The 24,702-nt window shown below is 39.4% G+C and overlaps 1 protein-coding gene and 1 long non-coding RNA gene across 2 annotated transcripts in view; one reads left to right on the top strand and one right to left on the bottom strand.

Annotated features, from left to right (window-relative positions):
• Nucleotides 1–2,927: 2,927 nt before the first annotated feature.
• Nucleotides 2,928–7,243, bottom strand: LOC148376536 (uncharacterized). The gene is made up of 5 exons (XM_088320022.1): nucleotides 6,996–7,243; nucleotides 6,825–6,921; nucleotides 5,594–5,713; nucleotides 4,127–4,205; nucleotides 2,928–3,059 (listed from the first exon to the last, which is right to left on the bottom strand). Exons 1-5 carry the CDS (start codon nucleotides 7,091–7,093, stop codon nucleotides 2,971–2,973), a joined length of 483 nt encoding a protein of 160 aa, XP_088176148.1. The 5' UTR covers nucleotides 7,094–7,243; the 3' UTR covers nucleotides 2,928–2,970.
• A 10,235-nt stretch (nucleotides 7,244–17,478) lies between these two features.
• Nucleotides 17,479–24,702, top strand: part of LOC148376534 (uncharacterized) — a 44,833-nt gene continuing 37,609 nt past the window's right edge. The window contains exons 1-2 of the long non-coding RNA XR_015852092.1: nucleotides 17,479–17,582; nucleotides 19,284–19,352. This is a non-coding gene — a long non-coding RNA (uncharacterized LOC148376534). The remainder of the gene's footprint in view (nucleotides 17,583–19,283; nucleotides 19,353–24,702) is intronic.

The following is a 24,702-nucleotide window of genomic DNA, read 5'->3' as shown; positions in this document are numbered from 1 at the left end:
GTCGTGGGAGACCGGGTGTTGATCGCCAACAGAGGTGTCCCGGGGAAACGCAAAGTTGCAGACAAGTGGGAGTCAACCCCGTATGAAGTCATATCAGTCAAGCCTGATCTCAATGTCTACAGAGTCAAGGATTGTCTGACGGGCAAAGAGAAGGTAGTTCACAGGAATTTGCTGCTCTCTGTTAGCTTCTTGCCCTGTGAGGATGATCTGGCCAGCGAATCTGAACACTCAGAGTCTGACGCTGCTATGCATGGAAGTGATGTATGCCCTGATTTACCTGACGCGGTTGAAGACAGTGATGTCCGTACAGTAAACTGGGTGATACAGGCAGGTGAAGAGCAAGTTCATCCAGAGGTAGAGGATAACTCACTAGACAGCAGATCTGATGCCCAGTCCGACTCTCGCAGTGTTGATACATCCAGCCGAGGAAGTCAGCACATCCCCGAACAAGATGTTGACCATACTTCAAGTGACAGTACGGAAAGCCCATCACAGTGCTCTGAAAACATGATCCCTTTGGGTATGGGTCTCCCAGACGAGACCCCATTGAACACTGACCATCTGGACGCAGACTCCCCTGATACTGACTGTTTAGACTTGACTGCCCCAGACCTTCAAGCTCAGGTTATTTGTGCTCAACCTAACCGTTATGGTCTTAGGGTCCGCCAGTCCATCAGGCCTCCTAGTCGTCTTATTTGTCAGATGAATGACCATGTGGTAGGTGACAATCATCTGTCCGCAATATCTGCAAGTTCCTAGTTTAAGTTCAGTAGAGATGCACTTTCAGTTTGAGTAACAAAGCTTGAGTAAGAAACAAGAATTGTGCCTATGTGAGCACTTACAACTACAGGAACAATGTTTGATATTTCAGAGATGTAACAGGCATCTTTGAGTCTGTGCTTAGTTAGGAGTTTGCTCGCCTCCTTTCTTTTCACACTCCTTTTTGGGAGAGTTTTAGAACTGACATGCACTTCAGTTTGTTCCTTGTAATACTGTACCAGTTTTCGTGTCCTCTTTTTCATCAGTATTTGCCTTTTTGGCATGTGATTTTTTTTCTTTTTAGTGTAGCACTCCCATATTTAGCAGAATTTCAGGGGGGTGTATGTAACGGGTGTAATAATAACTTTTATTTTATTGAAATTCCTGCTAAAATATGTGTATAGTTTTTGGTAAATGTCCTGCAATGCTGAGTCCAACAGTGCCATCTGCTGGTATGGGGTGGGGTTTGGTTTTGGCTTCTAACATGTGACCAGGAGGCGGGGTTTTGTCAGTTTAACCAGAGTACTACAAAGAGATCAAAGAGATCAAACCCAGCAGAAAAAGCTAATGTTGTGACTCATCAATTTGCAGAACTGTAATAATAAAAACCTCATCATCCAGTCCAGCGTGAATGTGGATCTTTGGTGGGACACGTACAACGCGGTTACATATATACTGGTATATATATCTATCCATCCATTATCTGCACTGCTTATCCTCAGTAGGGTCACAGAGGTGCTGGAGACCATCCCAGCTTTCTTTGGGCAGTGGGCAAGAACACCTTGAATTGGTTGCCAGCCAGTCGTGGGGCACACAGAGCCAGACAACTCACCCGTTCATTCACACCTAAGGACAATTTGGACCGGCCAATTTACCTGAACATGCATGTTTTTGGAATGTGGGAGGAAATCGGAGTGCCCGGAGGAAACCTATGCAAGCATGGGGAGAAGATGCAAATCCTGCACAGAAAGGCAGGTAACTAGATTTGATCCTATATCCTCAGAACTGTGCCGCAGACGCGCCAACCACTCAGCCGCCATGCTGCCATATATATATATATATATATATATATATATATATATATCATCGGGCAGTGGGCAGGGGACACCCTGAACTGGTTGCCAGCCAATCGCAGGGCACACGGGGATACATATCTCTCTCTCTCTCTCTCTCTCTCTCTCTCTCTCTCTCTCTATATATATATATATATATATATATATATGTATATGTATATGTATATGTATGTATGACTTTTAACATTAAGGAGAGGATTTCATTCATTTGATATACCAAATTTAACAAAATACCGGTTTTATTTCCTCCGCGCTCTAAAAGTTAGCTCCATTGACGTACCTGGCTCGCAAAAGCATAGGCTTACACTACTGTGTATTAAACTGTGGTATCCACTATGAATATATAAATACAACTGTACAATTTTTGCCTTCAGGACAGAAAATAAAATGGAAATTTACCAGGAAATTGACCGATACATTAGCTAGTAAACCGGAGAAATACTGTATCCGGGATGGAGGAACTGCGCTTCTCCACAAGCAATTCGATTATTCCAAATGCGTATACATGCACGAGTGATCATGAAATCGAAAATCTCACGGTACAATTAATCAAATTATTGTGCTCATTTACAGGGAATACAGGCAATATTAAGTTTAGAATTAAATTATTGCCTGCATTTAATGCAATGACTATACAGTATTGTTTTTTTCGTTAGCCATGTAAACGATTCATTCAGATTCTTCCAGAAATTCAATACAGTATTCCATTTCCAATTGGATAATTTCATGCGTTTGTAGTCAGTGGGTACGTTTGGGTGGATATTTTGTAGAAAGCATTATGTGATAACCTAAATATAAACAATGATAAAATTGTTAATGTCTCATGAAGTGGTAAGAGAATAAACAAATTGTCTACCATTTAACCATTTGACTAACCGTAAACTAAGCTATAAAGGGTGCCACACACTCTAATCTATGTTTTCTGAGTACAACTTCTATTGCATTTAAATTTCTGTTTTTTCTCAAATGATCATTAAAAGTCACAAAATCACAAACTAATTCAGGCAAGCCAATCTTTATTATGAACAGCCAAAATACATGAAAAATACCATTGTTTTCATGCTGTCGTTAAAAATGCAACAAGCCATCACGTTATTTTTATTGATCATTTTGTTGTTGTGCTTGTTTTTTGTTGTTTTCAGACTCTGCAGGTAGCGAGTCCATAGCCCATGCAAGCCCATTCGTTGGTCATCTCCATGAAACCCGGTCCAGTAGCCAATCCGGTCGCTGAAAAAAAGAGTTCGCATTAGCAACGAGTTGCTTTGAAGCTTTCAACGCTGGATTGCAAGGACATCGTAATAAGATTCAACTAAAAATCAAATAAAAATCGAAACAGAAAACAAAATCTTTCAATAAAATACTGTACAAGCCCTTTAACGTATGTATACAGACACTCACCTACTTACGACTATTCGACTTACGAAAAACGGTAGAACATTTTTTTTCAGGATTTCAAAAAATATCCGGACATTGCTGTAAGTTAGATTTTGTATTTGTGTCCACCTTTCTCCGAGTACAGGACATTACTGTAGTGCTTTGTTCTGCCGCTACTGCCGTGTGGCGCTGTGAGAGGTCACCCAGCATCCACCCCGAAGAAGAAATCCCGCTTCTACTTCCTAGTTCGTGTGTAAACATACACGTGTACTGTATCCCTAGCGCGCTAAGAACTTTGGCGTTTTTATTATTTATTTTTCTCGTGCATCCAATCAATAAGAAAGCTTGATGCGGTTGAGAAAATGGTTGGACCGCTTTTTTCGGCCACTTTTTACAACGGAGGAGGAAGTCGTCTAACTGTTAAGAAAGTTAATATATAGTATTGCCATATATATATAAAATTACTAAATTTTGTGCAGGCTTGGGGAGTAACAGAATACATGGAACGGCAAAAATGATGTCGGCAAGCTGTTTGGATTTATTTTCATTTTGTTTCTGTCGCATTTTATGTTAGTTTTGCCAGAGATCAAAGCCAGGAGAGAAAGCTTACCACGTGTTGTGAGTCATCATTTTATTCATATTTAGTTTCTTTTGTCTTTTATTAGCATATTTGGTATTGGAGTAATCCAAAAGTAATTGAAAGTAATCAAGTTAAAGTAACCCTACCCAACCCAGGTTATTTAGGGGTACTGGGTTTTCCTCATATCTAGTCCTCGAAACGCTGTCTAAACTTTAAATGTATTCAAATCCAACTTTTAATTGCATTTTTGTCTATTGTTGCTAGGAATCCAAGAAGGCCCCTGCTTAAAAAGTCACATCCTCGGAACGCTCTATACAATCTTTTCATGTGAGTTGCTGACCTGAGAGCAGATCGTAGAGGTTGCAGTAATTGAGGCCGTTGTCCAGAAGACTGGTGAATCCCAGAGAGGTGGACTGGGCCTGAAGAGAAAATGGTTTGTAGAAATTGCTTATAACTCAGAGTCCCTTAGACACCTCAGAGTAAAGTGGATAATATTGGAAATGCATACAGTATTTACAGGTGTGTATTACTACAAAAATTTTACACTCAACTTTATCGCAATAGTAGTAAGCAAAACATTGCATCCAAAGGAATTCAGGTTAGGGAGCTGACACTAGATCACCAATAGTACAGATTAATTATGAAAAGGCATTAGAGGGTATCTCCTTATGACAGAAAAACGGATTTTTGTATAGTGCATGATAGGTTAAACAGTGTCTGTGTCAATAATCAGAAACAGAAAACAAAGTATTTCAACAAAATATTATACAAGCTGGGCAGCACGGCGGCGCAGTGGTTAGCTCGTGTGCGGCACAGTTCTGAGGTCAAGAGATCGAACATCCAGTGTGGTGTTTGCATGTTCTCCCCGTTCTTGCGTGGGTTTCCTCCGGGCCCTCCGGTTTCCTCCCACGTTCCAAAAACATGCATGTCAGGTGAATTGGCCGGTCCAAATTGTCCTTAGGTGTGAATGCGCAAGCGAATTGTCTGTTCCTGTGTGCCCTGCGACTGACTGGCAACCAGTTCAGGGTATCCCCTGCCCACTGCCCAAGGATAGCTGGGATGGGCTCCAGCACCCCCGCGACCCTATTGAGGATAAACGGTGCAGATAATGGATGTATGTATGTACAAATACATATTAAACCGTGAGGTTACTGATGCACAGGAGAAGAAGTGGAGAACTGTTTAACCTATTAGAATGCACTATGCAAATCAGTGTTTCTGGCACTGTTAGCAAAGTTTTGTGATAAGGAGATACATTCTAATGCATTTTTTGTATATCATCTGTTCCACTGGGAGTCAAGTGGAAAATTGACGCCCTCACTGTCTTGATTTTGATTTTGATTCCCGTTGCTTGGCGATTTTAATAAGCAATACTCAATGCCTGATTAATCATTCCACTAATAGTTGCCATAAGTCTATAAAGAGCCCAATGGATATACACCACAAACCACAAGAGTTCTTATTGTAGTCTCTTATTCATGCTGGTGCACCCGATGTATGAAAAATTAATGAGAAAATACTATTTTTGGAGGGTCCTCTTTATAATCCGGTGCACCTTATAGTAGGGAAATATGCTATATATTTTTAAAATAAATGATTTTAGCAAAAATCATCTTTTGTTAAAAACACTGATTGAACATAATCAATCAGATGTGTCATAAATTTACTTTCTACATGGACCAAGTCTGGTAAGATGTCACAAAAAACGAAACAAGTTAAAAGTTGCACGGATTTCTTGACAAAAGTAGTTCTTTGGCACGGCATAAACCCTTAAAGGCAACATTAAAGCCAAACTGGGAACACTTACAGAGACGCGACATCCTCCCGCCATCACAGTGGGATTGAAAGTGAAAGTGATGCTCTCCATCGCCATCCCATCAGAGGAAGAGTGGTTGGCGGTGATGCCCAAAGGAGTGCTGGCCACCAGCTGCAAAAACAAAGTCATAAAATCTGTTAACATTTGATGAGCGGGATCATTTTCCGATCATTTGATCAGCGTGATGCACGCTCACATATAGAATATAGAATTTCGGGATTTCGATTTTGGCAACCGGATGTTATGGACTATTTTTTGCACATTAATGGATTACATTTTCTATTATTGCATATTGTCTTGTAATATATTCAGTTTTTTTTTTTTTTTTTAAGGAAATTGTCTTTTATAGTATGTAAAAAATATATTAAATTGTAAAATTTTCAATCTTGTAGTAATTTCAATTAGGATGAGAAAACAGATGTGTTTCGTTTCCCAATATTGATAATAACTAAATCAAGATATTGAATTTTGCACAGTTTAAGTTTATTTTTATTTTTTTGTTTGAACATATGTCTCTATTGAAATGATAAAATAATTATTAATCATTAAAGCTTGCAAAACTGTTTGATCTGGGAAATGGCAGATCATTTACCTTGAGAATTTTTTTACTTAATAATTACAATGAGAAAAACCATCTACCATCTGCCAAATTGGATTTTCTCCCTCATTTCAAATATTTGTTTTACGGTTTACTTGAGAAAAATAAGGAACAGTCAACATAAACACTTTAAATCACCAAATAAATTATTGAATTAACAAACGAACAAACAGATTAGATAGATAGATAGATAGATAGATAGATAGATAGATAGATAGATAGATAGATAGATAGATAGATAGATAGATAGATAGATAGATAGATAGATAGATAGATAGATAGATAGATAGATAGATAGATAGATAGATAGATAGATAGATAGATAATGAAGGGATAAAAAGTTACCTTATTAAACCTAAATCCTCAACTATAAATGTCTGATTTCTAGGACTCCATTAACATTATAAATGCATGCAATGGATTTTCACTCAGGGGTGCACTCACCTTTGTTGCAAATGGATCAGTTATTATAATTAATGTTTTCTCTTTATTTTGGGTAGAGATTACAAGAGTTTCAATATAACCTTCTTTTTATTTCGACTGATACTGATTCTCACGTCTCATACTAGTTTCAATAGGAATGCAATAAAGACATCATTAATTCTAATTAAAACGGGAATATACCATGTATTGACACTTTGGGCAGCCGAACATGGGGTTGAAGGCCTGGATCTGCTGAACCATTTTGGTGTTGACCATCGCACAGGGGTAAGAGAAAAGCCTGGGAGAACACACACAATTTGTTACATATGTATGTAGTATATGTTTTATGAAAAAAGAATAAAAAAGTCTTACCAGAGACTTCTGCAGAAGGCATGGTAAGGCACAGGCATGGGAGGAGGCATAGTGGCCGCAAGGACGACCAGACCAGCGAGGAAAACGAGAGTCTTCATTGTAGGAGGTTTTTCTTGGTCTCGGGTCTTGGCTAGATCTGGAACACTGGCTGGGTCCTTCTCAAGTTCCTTATAAAGCTCATGGATAACGATCACGCCTCAGTCTTATTGACTGCCAGAACCTCTTTGAAATGATCAATTCGTCACAGCTTCGTCATGATTAACGGACCCAACAGCTCGAGCAAAGTCATCCATCGCTTTATTGTTAATAGGAAACGGTATGTGCATTGCAGGCCACGTGTTAATATCAAATTATCAAAAGACAAATGTCAATGTCCATGCCAGTTTAGTCGAGTCTGGTCATGACAAAAGGTTTTTTACATGCACTTCAATGCAATTTTATTTTGCATTAGCTCATATGCTTTGTGAGCAACTTTTTTGTTACTGATAAGGATCAAGTGCTACCGGTTGGTAGCAGTGTTGAAATAAATATAAATAAATAATAAACAAGTTATTACTATGTTATTATTATGTTATTACCATGTTTTAATCATTAGAAATAGGGGTAATATGAGCTCAAAAACATCTACTGTGTATAAGGGCATCGAATGGTTTACATTTCATCAATAGTACAGTTTTACTTTTAAATGAATGAATGAATGAATTAGGGCTGCGACTAATGATTATATTAATAATGGATGAACTGGCTGATTATTTTTTAGATTACTGGTAATCGATCCATTTTTAATTACCTCCTCAATTCAAACCTTGAAGTTTTTGGACTGATAGAAAATAGTTCACGAATCAACTGAATACAATAAACCAAAAAAAACATTTCAAATAGCCTAACAATAAAAACTACATTCAAATGTAAGCTATACACCTGCAAAATGGCAATTTTAGGTTCAGAAGTTTGGGGGTGCTGAGCACCCTTAGTGTCTGTCTGGTTAATTTCATTTTAATTTCACTTAATGTGATTTCAGATCATTCAACACTGTTAAGAAGTGTCACTTCCGATTTGAGGAACATCACAATACACTTTGCGGTTAGGAGAAAAATAGAATAGAATGCAGCTAAAATGGGGACTAATATCTGTTGATGATAACAAAGTCATAGTTTTGGCTGGTTAAATAGTTGTTCAACATAACCATGATATAAGATACTCTCAGGGTAATACACTGGAGCCTCCACAGACTCTGCCGCTGTGCTGCAAGTGACACTTGCCGAGCGAATGAGGAGCGGCGCTGGGAATTGAATGGACTGAACTATTTCAAGGCATTGGAGTATTTCCGACGCTGTGTTGTCCACATTTTTGTTTTGCTTTACTTTTGATTTTTTTTTAATCCACGGCATTTTTTTTATTATAGCATATCCTATCCTTTATAAAGCCCTAGTGTGTAATATTTGAACACTAGGTGGCACTGTTGTCTAAAGCGAATGAAAACTCTGTCGCAGCAAGCATAAAGACGCCTGACAAACATGGCGGTCTACTAAGCATGGATTCCACTATGTAAATAAAATACAAATTTCTTGACCAGAGACTTTCTTGTGACTTATTTTTTTCTGTCCAATATAAGTTTTTCGTGCCACTAGGAGGCCCTAAATATAACACACTGTCCCTTTTGAAAATGCTACCATTTTAATGGGGTCCTTGGGTTGAAACTGGGGGCTTGTGCACTCCCAAAAATGTGCTGGTTATGCCCATGTCTGCAAATATGTAAGATTCCTTTTGAAAAAACTCCCAAAAAGAGAGCCAACATTGTAGGAGATGGCGAGTACTTTGTTGCACCTCATCCTATTGTAAATGAAATGTTTTTACACAGAACCTTTGTCTGAAAAATGCTATTTAAATACAGTAAATTTGGATTTGTATCAACATGAGTGCATGCATAAAGATAGCGTTTTGGAGTGCCCTCTGCCAGACAAAAGTACTACAAGCTTGTCGCCGGCTCAAGTGGAAATTCAATGCATTTGTGTTGAATTAACGAGCTTAGTACAGCATAAATTGCGAGACACAATGAATCACTGAGGAAATTTGGTGCAAACGGTTTTAAGAATTGATTTTATCATTTCATCATTGCATCCCTGGAATTAATTAATAAGTTAAATACGTACAGTGGCTTGCGAAACTCTGTCCAAAAGTTCAGTGAGGATCTCTGAATGATTCAATGTTGATCGAAATGACTAACGATGATGAATGGAATCCACCTGTGTGTACTTAAGTCTTTGTATAAATGCACCTGCACTGTAAATAGTCTCAGAGGTCTGTTTAAAGCGCAGAGAGCATCATGGAGAACGGGGATCACACCATGCAGGTCCAAGATACTGTTGTGGATAAGTTTAAAGCTGGATTTGGATACAAAAAAAAACATCCTAAGGAGTACTGTGCAAGCAATAATATTGAATTGGAACGTGTATCAGACCACTGCAAATCTACCAAGATCGGGCCATCCCCATAGACCTTCAGGAGAAAACTGATCAGAGATGCAGCCAAGAGGCCCATGATTACTCTGGATGAACTGCAGATGTCTACTGCTGAGGTGGGAGAATCTGTCCATAGGACTACAATCAGTCAAACATGGTGGTGGCAGCATCATGGTTTAGGCCTGCGTTTCTTCAGAAGGGACAGGGAAGATGGTTAAAATTGATGGGAAGATGGATGGAGCCAAATACAGGACCATCATGGATGAAAAGCTGATGGGGTCCGCAAAAGACCTGAGACTGGGAAGGAGATTTGTCTTCCAACAAAACAATGATCCAAAACATAAAACAAAAGCTACAATGGAATGGTTCACCAAAAACATATCAAGGTGTTAGAATGGCCAAGTCAAAGTCCAGACCTCAGTCCAATTGAGAATCTGTGGAAAGAACTGAAAACTGCTGTTCACAAACGCTTTCCATCCAACCTCGCTGAGCTTGAGCTGTTTTGCAAGGAGGAATGGGCAAAAATATCAGTTTCTCGATGTGCAAATAGACCACAAGTGACTGCAGCTGTAATCGCAGCAAAAGGTTGCGCTACAAAGTATTACCTCAATGGTGCTGAATCATTTTGCACACCCACTTTTTCGTTTTTTTATTTGCTAAAAAAGTTTAAAATATCTAACAAAGTGTGTTCCACTTCATGATTGTGTCCCACTTATTGTTGATGCTTCACAAGAAACAGTTTTATATCTTTATGTTTAAAGTCTGAAATGTGGCAAAAGGTCAGAAAGTTCAAGGGGGCCAATTAGTTTCGCAAGCCACTGTATATTAAATGATTCCTTCTTTTTCTTGCATTATATATTTCAAACTATTACGTTTTTTGGTGGTTTTTCTTTCAATTCAATCATATTACAGTTCAACTGCAGTACTATCTCAATTTCGCAGTTAATCTATTCATGCCAATAAAGCACTGTGGGAATTGTTTTACAAAGCCAAATATGCACATGAATTTACATACTAGCTAAAAAGGCTTCACGTGAACATTTGAAAAATGCCCCCCAAAGATCAAATTTGCCTACGTTATCTTTTTACCTCATGAGGGATGGTTGAAACCAGGTTATACATGCCCAAGACACACCACAGGAAATGGTGCCCCACACCCAACCAACCAACCAACCATTGCCAAGGTATCAGGTTTGAGACTGTATCGATGGATACAAAAAAATAAAAGCATATTTTTTTTCCTTATGGCCCTTATCGGTGGGATTGGGTGGTAAAGTCTGTAAGTGACAGCTTCATTGATTTGGCCTTGTGCTGTCCGCTGCCAACATTTTCAACACAGCAAGCACACATGATTCGAGATGAGTCTGGATCTGAAGCATGTCTGCATCGACCAGCCGGCAAAGATGGGAAACTGCGGCATTCCTGTCATGCACTTTCTGGACAAATTTCAACATATTACCTGTTTTCTTTTATTGATGTTAAGTCAAGTCAAGTCATTTTTATTTGTATAGCCCTTAATCACAAAATTCACAAGTTATTACACATAAGCAGTTTAGGTTATTCATATGCTATAGAGTAGAAGTGAGTTTTAAGCTTAGATTTAAACATTTCCACTGAGGTTGCAGATCGGCTCTCAGGGGGAAGAGCATTCCACAACACCGGTGGAGGTTTTTATTACAGTTACTGCAGATGAAATGAGTCAAAACATTAGCTTTTCTGCTGGCTTTGATCTCTTTGATCTCGTTAGCAGCTCTCTCTGTATACTCACTATGTTCACTATGTTTTGTGTACTGTTACCCAATGCTGAATCTATTACACCTTGGGTCGTGTCCAGCATGGTCGCCGTGGTGACCGGCTGGCCCCGCCCCCTGGGCACGGCTGCAGTAGATCAGCTAATTTGCGTGTGTGCTACTTAAGGGTGGGTTGTGGGTTTTGCGGGTGCTGGTTCAATTGCATTTTCTGTCTGCATCTCTCGTTCTGTTTTGCTCTGTCCTGTGTTGCTTGAGTCGAAGAAACCTGTGTTTGCACGTTTTTAGTTAAAGCCTGTTTGTTCTGTCTTGTCCCTGAGTTTTGGACGACTTTTATTTTGGTAAATAAAAGTTTTGATCGTCAACGCAATTGAGTTCTCCTTTCCCGCCTCCTGCCTCCGTTTTGGTTCGGTCCCTCTTGTGACACCTTGATCATCCTGGAATAGGGTTTACCGCTTGTGAGGCCCCTTCTCAAGGTTTCTCATTTTCCTCGTGCTGAGGTTTTGAGTTTTTCCTTGCCCGCATGTTGGTTTAAGATCAGGGGATGGTGTCATTATTGTCTATTTAGACATTTTGTGATTAAGGGCTAGTCAATTAATGTGACTTGACTTGACTTCACACACTGGTTTTCGCTCGTCTACCTCCTTGGCCACAGTGAAGTGCTACTTATGTTTCAGCAAACTTCTCATCCAAGCTTTTGTTAGATATTTTGTTTAATGGGGTCACTTTAGGGTCTGCTAAACTTTGTATCTACACTTCATACTCAATGCTTATACTGTACTCAATGCATGGAGGCTAAATTTAAACAAAACAGTCTGGGAGGGGACATGCCTTTACAGGTACAATGAAGTCAATGAGGCAAACGTGAGCATAGAATTTACGGTAAAATTGTGCTGAAATTTGGTCTTTTTATTTGTAAAATGATTTTTGCTATGCACCAGACAAAACAATAAAACGTCTCGGACAGTACCTAGGAATGGAGAAAGAAATGTTCTAGTGGTCTGAAGCGCTGGGACAAAATGGATATAGAGTGTCTCAGCTAAGTGTTAGTTTGCGTGCTCTCAGCCAAGAAACATAAAGGCTTCAAAAGGCTGCTGTGAGTTTTATTTTAGGATTTAGGTTACTTTTGAAGCTTTAGAACTGGTAACTGTATCTAATTACCGTTTTTCAGCAACGCGCACAATATTGTCTGCGATACCTTGACAATGTGAAATTCGAACTGCAATATGGCAAAGAAAACTGAAAAAATATATTAACGAGCTTCTTTTGTACAAAACACAGGAATAATTTCCCTGCGCATACTCCATCCTGCCAAAATGTCCTACCACCACAAAACGCGACATTGTCTGGCTTCAGTTGGTATGTTCGGGCATTCTTGGGCATTCTCAAATCCTTCAACTTCTTTGAAATCAGTTTCAGTTTGTTCCAAAAAATTGGCAATGGCTTTCTGGAGCTTGTTTTGCATGAACATCTGTTGACTGCTGTCCACAACATAATATATCCCATTGAGCACTTTTGACCATAATAAGCAGAAGGACTTCCTAATAATCGATTTTCTGCATCGGATTATGTAAAATGGCACAAGAAATCTGATTGTAATACAAGCAGTCATATGTTGACAAGCATGGGTCTAATGAACTCATTAATAACATGGAGAAAATTGTGTTTTCCCCTTACTTGATGCCGGATGTCTCTCGCACGTCAGATGACTTCGATCCGATGTATTGAGGGGGAAGTCAGAGCTGGGTGCTTCTTTGATGACCAACAAAGACACGCCACAAATAAATAAATTGCTACCAAAATCAAACCGAGTTGTACGCCTGAATACCTTTTTTTCTCAAAACAATACGCATTCGTAAAGAAAAAGAATACTGTGCAGAGATCCCTCGGTTTTGGCGTTAACAGGGACCAGAACTACCCACGAAAAGTGAAAATTCGCAAAGTAGCATCGCACCTTCATAAAAGCCCCCAAAGGGTTGAACTCACCTCGAGAAGACGTCAATACCGACTGAGAGTATATGAATCTTACAAAATAACAACTGTAGATCTAAAAATGTATACGTGGATGGTGTGGTGAGAGAGGTGAATGCAAGAGTATTTGGCAGAGGTGTAGAGATAATGGATAATAGTGGAACGGTGTGGCAGGTAAGTCAGTTGTTGTTTGCAGATGACTCAGCGCTTGTGGCTGATTCTGAGGAAACATTGAGAGGGTTGGTAATGGAGTTTGGAGGGTATGTGATAGGCGTAAGTTGTATGTGAATGTTGGGAAGAGTAAGGTGATGAAGTGTTCACATGATGGAGTGGGCATGGCGTTAGAAATAAGGTTGCATGGACAGGTGTTGGAAAAAGTTGAAAGCTTTAGGTACTTGGGTTGTGATGTGGCTGCAGTTGGTGGAACGGAGTGCGAGGTATTGCACAGAGTGAATCAAGGAAGCAAGGTTTTGGGTGCTGTGAGGAGAGCAACAAGAGTGTGAGTATGGATGTTAAGAGGGGACTGTATGAGAGTGTGATTGTGCCGACTGTGTTGAATAGTGCAGAGACTTGGAGCCTAAACGTAGATTTGAAAATTAAATGTTTTTGAGATGAAGTGTTTGAGAAGTATGTTAGGAATGACAAGATTGGATGGATTGAAAAATGAAATTGTGAGAGACAGAACTACAATAGTAGTGGAACTGACCAAGCGTGTGGATAAGAGAGTACTCGGTTGGTTTTGGACACATGGAGAGGATGGATGTTGAAGAGGATCTACAGAGCAGAAGTAAATGGAAGGAGACCAAGAGGAAGGCCGCGATTGACGTGTATGTATGGTGTTATGAGTGCACTGCAGGAAAGAGGTCTAAAATATAATGGAAGCTAGAGCTCTTGTTGGTGATAGGAATGAGTGGAGAGGTGTTGTAAAAGGATAGTGGGATGTTTAGACGCGTTCTAAGGGATGGGCAGGGCACCTGTATGATGCGACAGGGGTAAACCAGTCAAAGCTGTCAGGCCCTGCTGTTGAACAAAAGAGTGTGTTGTGTCACCCTGACCCGAGTGACATGGCCGCTTTCTTGTGTCCCGCTTCATCTTGAGGGACGAAAGCATGACCAACTTGGGTGTTTAACTTGTTTGGGTGTTTGGGCATTTGGATTGGCCATGGCCCAAACAGTTTTGTGTGTGTTTTTTTTCTATTTATTCCCTTTTTTATTTTCTTTGTTTTTCTGTGTTTGTCTTACTGTCGATCACCCCTCTAAAAGATATGACCTTGTATATAGATAGATTGATTGACAAATAATACACAACACATAATTCCAGTTGAAAGAAATTGGAAGGTTTCTCCTTTAAATTTAACAAAGCAATTTAGAGAGTGGCTGGCTAGCTGCGCGCTAGCATCAGATGTCCTTAAATTGAACCAAATCAATAATGATCAATGATGATCAAAATAAAATCCTCCCGAATGTAGCAATTTCCCATGAATTGTAGCTCCAGATCATCCATTTCATGGCTAACGGACCTGGCAATGGTATGATACAGGGTTTGCAGCGGCGACTGAGCCTAGCGAATAGCATTAGGCCAGACCAGAAGCACCGCGTTTACTTTTTCACGGACCCCGCCCCAATCGCTTCTGGAACTTGATAATAATCCATGGAGCACACGCTCACCATTTTGTTGCGCTCTTCTGACTTTTCTCAGAGTTCAATTTATTAGATGAATTTCTTTTAAAAGTACTGAACTGCTAAATGCTAGCGGTCGCTACACTTCCCAGTTTGGTTACCCGGGCAGTGATTGACTGACAGCATACACCAGCCTATCACAGTAGACAGTCACACCCACTCAACACTAAGGCCCCTCCCTAATCTGTCCCCGCTCTGTCTGCTGTCTAACAGAACACAATTCACAATTCAATTATATCAAGGAGAATAAAGACAAAATCAATTCAAAATCCGAGAAAGAGCTACGCCGACTCACCTCTCCTGGCTTTCAACTTGTTTCCGATCCCGATCATATATTTGCTCTTCTATCCCGGCTACTTACCCGTTTTTTCAGTTCCCGACACTGCCATTGCTCGAGACGGAAGTCCCACTCCCAAGTTCAGAGCGACCTGCTCCCCGCGACCAGCGATCACCGGATCGCGTGTGCAATCCTTTCCCTTCTTCCAAATAAAAGTGTGAGAAACGCTACGCGAGTGGGTCCTGTTTCCGTTCTGGTGTTGACAGAGGGGTCTCTGTAATAAGTAATCCCTCGTTCTATCACGGTTTCATACGTTCGTGGATTTTCCTCGTGAATTGTGTTCTGCATTCTGATTGGCTAAACAATCACCCTACCCCTTTTCTGCCTGTGTCTGCTTGTGTCTCAATGACGTTTCAGACCAAGTTACACGTAAAAACCTGAACGAACCTTGATTACTTTGTGCAAATCTTTTTTGGTTCAAGTTTCTCTGAAAACCATCATGTCAATAAAATGCTCTAGACCCAAAAAAGACCTAAAGGCAAAAGAGGATGCGTTCTATCGCTCAAAAAGTTGGACTTCCCCACATGCTCAAGGAGTTTAAAAGCATTTCTACGCCACTTTTTTATTGGACCGGCCAATAAAGCTAATATGCATGTTCTTAGGAATGTGGACGGAAACCGGAGGAAACAGGATTTCCCGGAGGAACTCCGACGCAGGCACAGGGAGAACATGCAAACTCCACATGGGGTGGCTGTGGTAGCTGGACTTGAACCCTGAACCTCCGCACCGTGGGGCTCCGTGCCGCCTGGTATTATTTCTAAAATGACAGTTTGACAATACTGAGGTTATTTGTTATAAAAATTTTATAGATTACATTATTTTTATTTGTTGAGTAGCATGTTCTTTACACGCCACATTTTTGTTCTCCAATAACATCCCCTTGGTGGCGACAAAATATAATTTGAAGTAAAATAGATCGTGTCCTAAATCAATACTGTAGTACAGGGGTTGGGAACATTTTTGTCTCAAAGAGCTATAGTCAAAAAACATTATAATTATTTATTTTTTTGAGTGCAACACCATAAATTTTAAGACAAAATTCAACAAATCCACCAAACCTACTCTGCTGATAAAAGCTAATTCTTCAGAACATTTTACTCAATATGTGACCTTGAGAGATTGGAAATATGATAAATCTATGTAATAATAATGCCAGAGCCTGTGTCCATATCAACAAAATAGTACTTCAAATTGGTCTCACTCCCGCAGTTACTTAAGATCGTTGAAGCTCATTTTGATCGTCATATTTGTTGGTAATTATTTTATAAAAATCTCACAAAATACTGAAAACAAAAGGATACGGATGTATTTAGGGTAGTGTGCGGAGGTCCGCCCACCCCTCTTCCAATCAAATTGCTCTGGGTGCTGGCGTTTTTGGGTGTTTACAGTTTGTTCTGTGTGTTTTCATCAATAAAATAGATTGTTTAATGAGCTTCCATACAAGACCTACAACCAAATTAGGACAGTCTTAAAAATTTTGGCCATTCAGAATTGGGTTTTTAAATGTAAACTTATTTATAAATCCCGATTTGTGTGTTTGTTTGTTACTCATAAGCTCCAAAACGGCTAAATTGATTTTGGTGAAGATTCACACAGTTATACTTTGGGCATCTGGGACTGTTTTTGGCTAGGTTTGGTGTCAAAGCACCCCTAATAAATACCAACAAAATTAATAAACATCTACGTGTACAAACGGCTATGGAGCTGCATGCAGCCATGCGGCTCTGGCATGGCAGTATCAACCATCAACATGATATCTACCGGAAAATCATTTTGTCACGCGAAGCTATCGGCGTGACTCGTCGCCTTCGATCGGCGCCGGGTTTTTAGACCCAACTGCTGTGTTGGGAGTCATTAGGTGACCAAACCCCCCAATTCCAACCCTTAATGCCGAGCGCCAAGCAGGGAGGCATTGGGTACCAATGTTGTAAGGCTTGAACCAGCGACTTCCCAGTCTCGGAGCGGGCGCCCTACCATCTACGCTACCGAGCTGGGACTTTATAAACAAATCACAGCCCCAACAATCTCACCCAAGTAGAATGCCCGGCAATTATGCTTGTATTTTAGAAAGGCATCCAAGTTAAAAAAGAAAAAAAAAAGAAAGATTAAAAACGACTATGTATTTTTGAATTATTTCATGAAAAATACTATCCTTAGTATAGTTTTGTTTCTGTTATAATTTATGCTTTATACACTATATTTAGTAGCATGTTTTTAAAATAGAGACACAAATAGAACGTTGGATACTACATTTCCCATCATGCTTCAGCGCATCTGTTTTGATGAGGCAGTTCGAGTTGGAGGGGAAAAAGTGAACGTTAAATTTAAGATTAGACGACAAAAGAAGAAACGGTCAGACAATTTCTTCACTTTTAATCACATTACGCGAGGTAAAAGGTACTTTATCAAAATACCTGTATCAATGACTACTCAAGTGTATAATATTGGTATTGGTCCGAAGATGTTACGATTATTTTGAAGTATTCAGTGGAAATGCACTTCAAAATAATAAAACAAAACAAAACAGACATTCACACAAAAACTAAATGCTGAGGTGTAGAACTTAACACCTAAATTTAACCGAGCCACTAGGGATAAAACAACTTAACTGGCTTGAAACAGTGAAAGACACGCTAGGATTGTTCACAATGTAGTATTTTTTAGTACCGCTAGAGAGAGACAGGAAAGCAAGCTATGCATCAGCAGAAATAAATCAATTATAGGTAAATAAACATTAACTATGTTTTGATGAGATACATAAATACTATGTCACGATTATGTATTTGGTATATAAAATAAAAATTAAAATGTATTTATATAGCACTTATCGGGCAGCCATTTGCTCCTTAAACGGCCAGGGTTGGGTAGAGTTACTTTAACTGGATTACTTTCAATTACTTTTGGATTACTCCAATACCAAATATGCTAATAAAAGACAAAAGAAAGTAAATATGAATAAAATTACTAAACTGGGGAGTAACGGAATACATGGAACGTCAAAAATGATGTTGGCAAGCTATTTGGATTTATTTTCATTTTGTTTCTGTCGCATTTTATGTTAGTTTTGCCGGAGATCAAAGAGATCAAAGCCAAGAGAGAAAGCTTACCACGTGTTGTGAGTCATAATTTTATTCATATTTAGTTTATTTTGTCTTTTATTAGCATATTTGGTAGTGGAGTCATCCAAAAGTAATTGAAAGTAATCAAGTTAAAGTAACCCTACCCAACCCTGTAAATGGCTGAATAAAAACAGTCAATTTACAATAACTTGTGACCCAAATACAAAGACACAAAAAATGGGTAAAATAAATGATAAAAAAAAAATTGTAAACGTATATAAATACAGCTATGGCAAGGCATAAAACAAGAAGAAATCGTTAAAGAACTAAAACTACAAAAAGTAAAACATGGTGCACTAAAAGGTTTGAAATAAAAATGATCAATTAAAAGCCATCTTAAAAAAAGTGTGCCTCCTCTTAAAAATATCAAGGGTTCCTATAGAACTGATGTCCTCCGGGACAATGTGGCTGAATGCAGCCTCATCATAGGTTTAGGTTCTCACCCTAGGAACAGTTAACAATTTGTGCCAAAGGACCTCAGGGGATAACATAATAAAAGCAGATCAGACCGATAAAATAAACCAAGACTGTTAAAATACTTAAAACTAGTAAAATCACCTTGAAATAAATCCTAAAATACACGGGGAGCAAATGCAACTAATTTAAAACTGGTGCACATGTGATGCTGAATTTTGCAATAGCTGCAGGCGGGCAATATTCTTTATGAGGATACCAGAGAGTAGGGAATTACAATCATCCAAACAAGAGGATATAAAACTGTGCTTTAGCAACTCTGTATTTTCCTGAGGGGAGAAATGGGTGGACTCTACTTATATTATTAAGATGACCAAAAATAAATCTTAATTTTATGTTTGACATGTGAAAAAATATGACAAAGAATTCTCCTTTTGTAATTCTGATAAAGGATTCTCCCTGTCAATCTGACAAAGTATGATATATTAGCTCACCAGTAATTGGATTTTTGTAGTTGATTGTCCAGTGTATTTCAAATGTCTGTCTTACTCCCACCAGGTTCAATGCAAATCTCTTCGTTCAGCTTTTATCGACATCGATGTGAACTTCTGTAACTTCTACTATCAGGTGAGATCATTGAAATACATTTTCTTTGATAGTCAATAATATTCAGGTATTAACATTTTCATTGAATTATATATTTCTTGAACCACTTCCAACACATGATTGCATTAAAAGAACAGTGTGTATTATTAGAATTAGACCACTAGATGATCATGCATTGTGTACTATGACCCTAAACGAGTTCTACAAAGCACAAGAAAGACAAGCAAGCAAATTACAGAGATATAAAGTCAATCAATCAATCAAAACACTTGATTGGTCCCCAAGGGGCGATTAAAAGACACACAGAGTAGCATACAACTCCAACCCACATACATACAATAATCCAATGTTCAACCGTAAAGTGCTGAAGTCCATACAATAAATAAGACTGAATAAAATGTATAATAAGTGCCAATATAAGTGAGTTAGTGCACTGTTGTGAATGATGCAGGGGCAGAACATTACTGAACACTAGGGGGAGGGGGCTACGAGTTCAGGTGATGAAAAACCTTGAGGATGAAGCCAGTCTTCCTCTTTTGAGTCCTGCTGCCGGGGCAGCGGAGTCCACCTCTTGACGGCAGTCAAACAAACTCCGGGAACAGGATGTGTGTAGGGTCCTGAAGGATTCTGCGTGGTTTGTTGATCTCACAGTATTGTGAGAGCTCTTAGAGGCTGGCCTATTATTGTGGAGGAGACTTTTACAGTGTTCAACAGGTGATTTCTCTTCTGTATACTAATAGAGTGGAACCAGGAAATGAAGGAGAAGGTGATCAAACTCTCAATGAAGGAGTAGTAGAAGTTGGTGAGGATGTTACTGCTGATCCCGAAAAATTTTAGTTTCCTCAGCAGATACAGTCTTTGTTGGCATTTCCTGAGGATCTCTTCAACAATCGAAGAGAACTTAAGCACGCTGTCAGATGTAGTGCTCAGGTATTTGTACGTATCCACAATCTTCACTACTTTCCAACACACATCCAAGAGAAAGTAGTGAATATTGTGGATACGTTCAAATACCTGGGCAAACTGACCAAAGCACCATCTTTCTTCTAACAAATTTTCCCAGCCTTTTACAAGGTTTGTTATTTTTGAACACCCATAGCAGCAAATTTGCGGTCAATTATAGAATAGAATAGAATATGCCTTTATTGTCATTGTTACAACGTGGGATATGCTGTGACAACGAAACTGGACGACTCCAGTTCCACATTTACAGTGAGGATAAAGAAACAAAGAGATAAAGGAATAAAGAACTAACTGACTTATGTCAGCTTATGTAAAAGAAATGCAAATTTCTCGTATTTCTGGTATTTTAAAGATTAATATGTATTTTTGCTTATAATTATAACTGTTTTTTTTAACAAATTTGGTTTTATTACTACTAGAATGTGCTAAATAATACACACTTTAAGTATGTAGCAGAAATGTATCATATTTCAGTACTTATCTGTATGTTCATTCAACTCTGCTTGGTAATATTATTCTACTGCAGGGGTGTCCAAACTTTTTGCAAAGGGGGCCAGATTTGGCGTGTTAAAAATGTAGGGGGGCCAACCTTGGCGGACGTTTTTTACAGATAACAGCAATTGTCTTTTGATGTCCGACAGTGTTGCGTACCAGGCAGACTTTGGCAAACTCTTGCTGCTTCTCAGGACAGATATCTTTTACCATTGTCATCACACAGTCTTTGATAAATTCACCCTCGGTGAAAGGTTTGCAATGCTTTGCAATCAGCGCTGCTACCTCGTCACTAGCCTTTGCAGCATTCTCGTTTGACTCTCGAGCTTTTGTAAAATATTGCTGCTGTAAGATTAAGCTAGCTTCAAGATGTTTCAGTTTCTCGCTGCGTTCATTACCTGTGATCTTGTCAAATGCGTCACAATGTTTTGTTTGGTAATGTTGCTTCGCATTGAACTCTTTAAAACAGCCACTGTCTCTTTCAGTGAAGAAATAGTCCAATTCAGTAAAGAAATAGTCCAATTTCCACCCATCCTTGAACCGTCGGCCCTTGCAGTCAACTTTCCTACTTTTGTTAATTGCCGCCGTTTTAGAAAATTGGGGGGCCTCACATACTAATTTGCTGTTCCTATTTGAGCCTCTTAGATGGCAGCACTTAGAACATGCAGGTAGCAGCGCTGCTGCTCAATGTATGACCGGTGCTTAATTCTACACGCGGGCCAAGCTGGATGAAAATTGACCACGGGCCGGACTTTGGACATGTCCGTTCTACTGGGTTGGACATTCCTGTGAAATTGAACTGATTGGATAAATATCTGTATTCTTCAACAAATGAATGAAGTTTGTTTTAACACTAGGAGGTGCTGAGGTCTCTTTAATAGCAGTAATTTATATCTGTTAGATAGATAGATAGATAGATAGACAGATAGATAGATAGATAGATAGATACTTTATTCATCCCCGTAGGGAAATTCACACTTCCAGCAGTCTACCCCGTTGTTTATTAACAGATTAACATGATGCCCTAAGGGTGCTTGTAGCGGAGTGGATGACGTCACGCCAGTCCAAAAGTTTGACATCCCTGCGGCAGATGGAAAACTTTTCTTTGTGAAAATCCAGGGATACACCACCTCGTGTTAGCAAGTCCGCCTCCTCTCCGATTCCCCCCGGCTTTCGTGTCTCTGTTTAGCGGCGTTGAAGCCAGATAGCTCCGGGTAGCTCCGGGTGGCTACACGTTAGCGTCCGGAACGCTAAAGGTGAGCCACGTTTCCGCAAAACACAGCAACTGCGCTCCCTGTGCGCTTCGATGTTGTCCACCAGCACTCGATGATCTTATTTGGTCGTGAGTTTGCATTTACCATGATTACGGATGGTACCGAAGACTTATAACGCCGCTAGCCGCTTCGCTAGCTCCGGCTCTTCTTCCACGATAGGCCCCTTCCTCACGCCGGCACGAGAATTCTTCAGGGCAAGGAGTTGAAATTCCTTGATTACACGCATTTTTGTGCGCTAAAACCCATGTCCCATAGGATAGAAGTAGTCCATAGTGTAGTTGTCAAAACGGGAAGAAAAAACACCGAAGATAGGAGCAGACAATAAAACAATAGGGCAGCTGCTGGAAAAGGCAGCCGCTCGTGGCAGCGCCGCTTTGATGAAGGTTTTATGCAACTTTATATTTTTTTTAACTGATTTTCCGCCACTGTATGAATTTATTGCAAACGCAATCCATTTTGTGACAATGAGGACACAATTACTCATTCAGTATGCACTTGTTTTTATTTATAACACACAGCATGTCTTTACCCATGGAGTAGTAGATGGATTTAAAAAAAACTCTTTCAAGCAGACAGCATCCTTCACTTTATGTACATATATACGCAGTTACTCTAAGTTTAGTTCTATTACACGAGGCCTCGGGCGTGTCAGGGGTTAAAGAAAAAACTTTCCCAGTTGCATCAGCTACTCTCTGTCTTAGCCCTAATGCTTAGCAGCACAAGTTGGATGAAAGGCAGACCCAAAAAAAAAGCACAAAAGTTTGACCATTTGGAAATAAATATGTCAGAATTGCTTTAAAAGCTCCCGATTGGCCTTCTAGAAAACACATGAATGCAATGAGAAGTCTAGAGGTACAAAATAACAGCATCAAATGCTTTCCTCTATGAAATAGGATCCTTAATACAGTCCCGCCTGGCCTTATTATACCCACAAATCCACAGCACACGTCCACTTGCCACCAATTGAAAATGTGACGACCGACATACAGTAAGCAACTGTACACCGGACTAAAAGACACCTCGGACAGCGATTAGGACCGGTAAATGCCACTCCTGCCCTCCCCCGCCTCCCTAAAATGCCAAGACTCTGCACAAAGGGCGCATTCCAGTTAAAGCACAAAATAAAAACCTTCCATCAAAAGCTAAACTGTCGAGCCTGCGTTTATGATACATATTTTTCAAAAGCAGCTAAATTGTTTTAAATATCATAATTTTGTTAGACATCGTTTAGACTCTTGTGTATAAATATTTGTTTTTAAATATCGCGGAATACACGGATGATTTGTTAGATGTTTTGTATTTCTATAAATATCCTTGTTAATTTCCAGCAGTGGTAATAGTTAGACTATAGTGTTTTTCCTATTCTTAATTTTTTTTTCTCGCTGGTAATCTCATTTATTGTTTTGTTTTTAGTAAAACTAAGTTTCTCTTTGATGACTCAATATATGTGCAAGTTGTACATATTCTAAAGCCCCTTGTAGGGCAGCAACAGTCAATATATCTAATATTAGATTTATCTGTTATTATTTTTATTATTTTGTTGATTCATCGGTGAATCGCAATGAAAGGGGTGGCAATTTATTTCATTATCTTTTTAAAACAACAGATATTCATTATAATTCAGATATGGCTTTAGTCAATGATCTGTGAGAATGTAGGTAGAAAAAATGATTAGGAAAGTAAGGCTGCCATTTTGAAGATAATTTTTTTGGGGAAAATAATACAAAAAGAATGCAGAAATGTCAGTAAAATTGCATTTTTTCCATTTTAAATAGGAATTTATTTTTTGTAGGAATAACCATGTGTTGTCTGCTTCATGGTAAAACTTTGGGGGGAAAATATTGCCTATTATCATGTGAAAAATGCATATTCCCATTCTTTTACAGTTTTGTCTATGAGGAATATTTTCAACTCAATTCCCAGACTTTTTATATGAATCACGTATTTGTTTGTTTGGGGCGGCACGGCGGCGCAGTGGTTAGCGAATGTGCGGCACAATTCTGAGGTCATGAGAACGAACCTTTTGTGTGGAGTTTGCATGTTCTCCCTGTGCTTGTATGTCAGGTTAATTGTCCGGTCCAAATTGTCCCTAGGTGTGAATGAGCGAGTAAGTTGTCTGTCTCTGTGTGCCCTGCGACTGGCTGGCAACCAGTTCAGGGTGTCCCCTGCCCATTGCCCAAAGATGGCTGGGATGGGCTCTAGCACCCCTGCGGCCCTACTGAGGATAAGTGGTGCAGATAATGGATGGATAGATTATTTATATGATAGGAAGTAAAGTATCTTTCATGATGAAAAAAAATCATTGACTAATTTGTTCTAGGTTCTCTCTCTCTCTCTCTCTCTCTCTACGTAAAGCTTTGATCAAGGTGCAAACCCCCCCCCACACAAAAAAATCGAGTAATTTAAAATACGGACTGGGTTTCAATTAGTTCTCTCGCTCTCTTTCTCTCTCTCATTCTCTCTCTCTTGCTCTCAGTCAGCAAGGCACCTAAAAAAAAATCATTGACTAATTTATAATAGGGACTGGGTTTTAATTTGTTCTCTCTCTCCCTCTCTCTCTCTGTCTTGCTCTCTCTCTCTCTCTCTGTTTGTCTCCCTTCCTCTCTCTCTCTCTCTCTCTCTTTCTCTCTCTCTCTCTCTCT

This window comes from Urocampus carinirostris, chromosome 1, assembly GCF_059441175.1.
Source record: "Urocampus carinirostris isolate Australia breed hairy pipefish chromosome 1, RoL_Ucar_1.0, whole genome shotgun sequence".
Taxonomy (NCBI): Eukaryota; Metazoa; Chordata; class Actinopteri; order Syngnathiformes; family Syngnathidae; genus Urocampus; species Urocampus carinirostris.
The sequence above is the reverse complement of the archived record's forward strand: the minus strand, read 5'-3'. Positions and strand labels throughout refer to the sequence as shown.